We start from the raw sequence: 4,076 nt of genomic DNA, 5'->3' as shown, positions 1-4,076 counted from the left end.
ATGATAGATAGATAGATAGATAGATAGATAGATAGATAGATAGATAGATAGATAGATAGATAGATAGATAGATAGATAGATAGATAGATATTAGTCTGTGTGTGTGTGCTTTTAAACATGTTTTTGGACCCACCTGGATACTGCAGGAGACAATGAGCACTGCCAAAAAGAGGAACAGCTGTGACATCCCTTATTTCTGCTGTTGGTGCTGGGATGGGATACTGCAGAGCTGAGAAGAGTTTTCACTTCATGAGGGGGCTTATCTACACTGGCCACGCTGCCTGGATGACACAGAGACATACAATTCATCAAAGCTCATTGCAAACACATTGCTGTTAATGAGGCTCAGCTTGGCTGCGCAAAACAAGAGAACCACAACAGGAAAAGGCTGGGCCATATTGTTCACACTACAATTACACCAAATTTAGAAGGTATGCTGGCAAGGAAGTAAAATAAAAGGAGAAGTCTTATGTCTTTTCAACTTGTGTTCTTAACGCTCAAGAAGTGTGGAGAGGAAAGGAGTGCTTATTCATTCAAATAGAGCCATGGTCCACAAAGTTTACAGCTATACAAGACAGACCAGAACATCATCGGGCCAAAAAACCTCCAGGAAATGCTGTTTGTCCCTGCAGTGAGACAGCTGCATGTAGTCAGTGATTCTGCTGGCAGCTGTCCACCTTCTTGCTGAAGCCAGCGAGTATTTGGTTGAGTGTTTGTCAGTGTGTGCCAGAGGTCACTCACCTTCGCATCGACTGCCATAACACTCCCGAGAGATTTGACTGAAGCCGGAGAACGGAACGAAATCTGAAACGTTTCTGCAAAAAACACCTTGACCATGGAAACATTTTTGGCTAAAACGTTTCAAATTCCATTCCGTTCCAGTCTTGCTGTGGATAGGAGGACGAGCTCGTGATGTTGTGTAAGGAATTTTTCACAAACGAATGTAGGTATTTTTTCAACAGATAAGAGCACAATGTGTCGTGACAGATGAACAGTTTGCAATGTTCTTGGGTGGGAAAGCTTAATTCACGAGTTTTTCAGTCTCTGTTTTGACTGAAAATGTCATCGAGCTTCTAAAATCTGGGGTAAACAGCAGCTTGGAGGTTCCAGTCACAATCTTAATATCCACACTATCAGACTTGATCAAATCTACACCAAGGCCTTTCTTAATGGACTGCTCAGTGTAATAACTACTGGAAACAATTAGCATTAGCTGCAGTACAGCCTCACTGATTGCCATAGGCGCTGAGAGATCAGAGCTACTCTTGTCTGGCCTGACATCAGGTCGTGATTGTCCAGCTCAAATCATAGCGCTGACTCTTGTACCTCTGACAGCATCAGACATGTTCTGATTTCAATTCTGTTTTTGTGTTCTGGTGGCTAAAAGACTCACAACGGTGACATCCCATCACAAATTCTGGCATAGGTCATTTGGAAGCAGAAACTACAGGCATATCTTCAAACCATACTGTACTTTAACCTCTGCTCTTCCAAACATCTCTACTGTAGGCATCTTGGGTAAGTTCTTACCAGACAGAGATAATGAGCGCGTGACATTTCAGCACGTGTCCCGCTGCACCGGAGAGGTTCAGACCCTGGTGTTCCTTGTGGCTAAAATGTTACGCCATGTGTGACAGTTTTCCAAGGGTTTCCCTCTTTCACAACCTATCTCTCACTTACTCTCTGACTCTTTCGCCAGCCCGCGCCACTCTGCAGCTTAGCAGCGACTGGGAGCAATGATTAACCAAACTGCAGGAGTGGGAGTGAGGGTGCGTCAAAGCAAGAGGGTTTACTACAGGAGAAAAGATTCCTAAACCTGGCTCCTGACCCCTTTTCTATGTTGCGACACTAAACATTCCAGCCATTACACATGTGTGAAGTTGTGAGGTGAATTTGAAATCTGCCTCTCAGACTGAGAGTATGCATGGACACCAAAATATGATATTTCATCATCGCTTCATGACTAAAAGAAAATAAAAACTGCCTTTCCTAATTATCCTTTAGATGACTTCTATAACAATCTCATTGCTTCTGTTTCGGGAGTCCAGCTGCACAGTTTTCCTTAGTATTTAGTATTTATTTTTAGATATAATAACACCGAATGCCCCACAGCTGAAGACAAAACAAGACTCTCTCGATAATGAGCATTCACTGCCTTTTACGCTCAAAAAGCAATGCTAAATCAGAGCACTGGAGGATTTTTAAGACACAACCTGAGGACATAAGTTCACAGAACTCCCTTTCTTTATTTGTGCACATTTGTCAAGTACAATGTGTCTGCTCGGATGCCTTTAATGCAGGATGTGGGGAATCACGTTGGCCATTCGATGGAAGCTCAATTGGAACTAATGGGCTTCGAGGTGTGAGGCTAATTAGGCTTCTATATTGTGCTGTTATGATAGCCTGCCAGATCTACAGTACTGCTGCTCCCACTTAGCTTTTTCAGTCCATTGTTGCTTCAGACCAATCAAGGTCCTCTGAAACATGTGTTGTTAGACCCAGTGGTTCCCTGTTCCAGGAAATAATCTGGAGCTTTTAACACTTTTGCTGCACATTTGATGTATGAGGTGAAACAACGGCTGAGAGTCAAGCCTTCCAAGCCAGATGGCTCTCTTGAGATGCTTGGGTCTGCTCTCTTTAGCTTCATCCAGAAACAAGTTAGCAAGCAATAATGTTTCACCTCAGTGTCTGAAAATTATGCAGCACTTTTTTTTCTTTTAGATAAATACTTATGTTTAATTTCCTCTTAGACGACTTTGTGTTGATTGACCAAATGCTAAACAGATGCAAGTGTAACCTAAGAGGTTATTGCCCCTTTACACACACAGGATAGATGGCATCATGTTTGAATCATCCTTGGTCACTTATTTATGTTTGCGAGTGGAAGAAATACATTGAAAAACATAAGTGAATGACGCAAATCACCTGAATGTCCCAAACAACCTAAAAAAAACGCTTTGTGTTCAAGTGCACATTGGATGGCTTAATACAATGGCCAGTAACAATTACTGTTGTTTGTTGGAGAGTGCTTACCTTTCATTTGATTACATTGTCTGACAAATAAAATTACAAAAGAGTATGCATGCATGAATGCGGGGCAGAGGGGATCGGCAAGGATTAAAAACAAAACTCTCTGAAAAACACAATAGTTGTCCAGCTCAGAAAATGCCCCTGAGCAGCAGTATATCATTCAGCTTTCCAAACGCACAGGCACTAGTGAGAGTAAACACTAACTGTCTGACATCATCCAAATCCGACAGCTTTCCTCGCCACAGATGAGGTCTGGGTGCAATTTAAAAAATATATGATAGAGAAATATCTTTGTTTTTAAACTGTCAAACAGCAAAAACAATCAAACACATGCTTATTAGAGTAAATGTGTGATATGTTCTCCCTGCTTTCCATAATTTAACAAATTTAGCTAAAAGGCTAAAGCGCATACAGAAGACGTTACATGCTTAGTGTTCAGGCATGAGAACCCTGTTATCTGATAACAGGGTGTTCAGGAAAAAAAGCATCGTGCTGCAACACGCTCTTTTACTTGTTTGGAGCAATCGAGATACTGCCTAAATCTACGCATCGTGCTCTGCTTGATTTACCTGATCTTCAGCATGACAGCATGCTAATCTGTTCCTGTGTAAAACATCAAATTCAACAACATGATTATTTCCCTGCTCTGATGTTCTGCAACCATACACATGCCACTGATTGCATAACAGTGGTTATGCATTTCAGTTGTTTTTCTGACCTTTTAAAAAATGTCTGCTTTCTCTTCAGCCACAAATTTCCAATGCTTCCCAGGAATTCTTTCGAAAAACAACACAATGTTTTCATCTAATTGCACATTGAGCTGGCACAATTGTTAATAGCTATTGTCAAAACTTTCAAAGTATTTCTGGAAGGTTTGTTTCTTAGTTTGCAGAAAAACTCTGAATATATACAAATCATGAAGACTTCAAATACAGTGACAGTTACATTTCATTTAAGCCTGACTCAGCAGGACGTTTATGTTGACAGACAGTTTCCTGTTCATCCTCTACTTTACCAATAGGAACATGTCAAATAAAAGCAGACCC

At 41.1% G+C, this 4,076-nt stretch overlaps 1 protein-coding gene across 1 annotated transcript in view; it reads right to left on the bottom strand.

The window, feature by feature from the left end:
• Positions 1 to 4,076, bottom strand: part of gcgra (glucagon receptor a) — a 49,659-nt gene that overhangs the window by 14,957 nt on the left and 30,626 nt on the right. Inside the window, exon 2 of the mRNA XM_005745395.1 lies at positions 134 to 281. Coding sequence (XP_005745452.1) covers positions 134 to 187 — 54 coding nt within the window. The 5' untranslated portion in view covers positions 188 to 281. The remainder of the gene's footprint in view (positions 1 to 133; positions 282 to 4,076) is intronic.

The sequence above is a fragment of the Pundamilia nyererei genome, unplaced genomic scaffold, assembly GCF_000239375.1.
Source record: "Pundamilia nyererei isolate P.nyererei 1_Seehausen unplaced genomic scaffold, PunNye1.0 scaffold00158, whole genome shotgun sequence".
Lineage (NCBI taxonomy): Eukaryota > Metazoa > Chordata > Actinopteri > Cichliformes > Cichlidae > Pundamilia > Pundamilia nyererei.
Note: the sequence above shows the minus strand (reverse complement) of the source record. Positions and strands in the feature narration are given on the sequence as shown.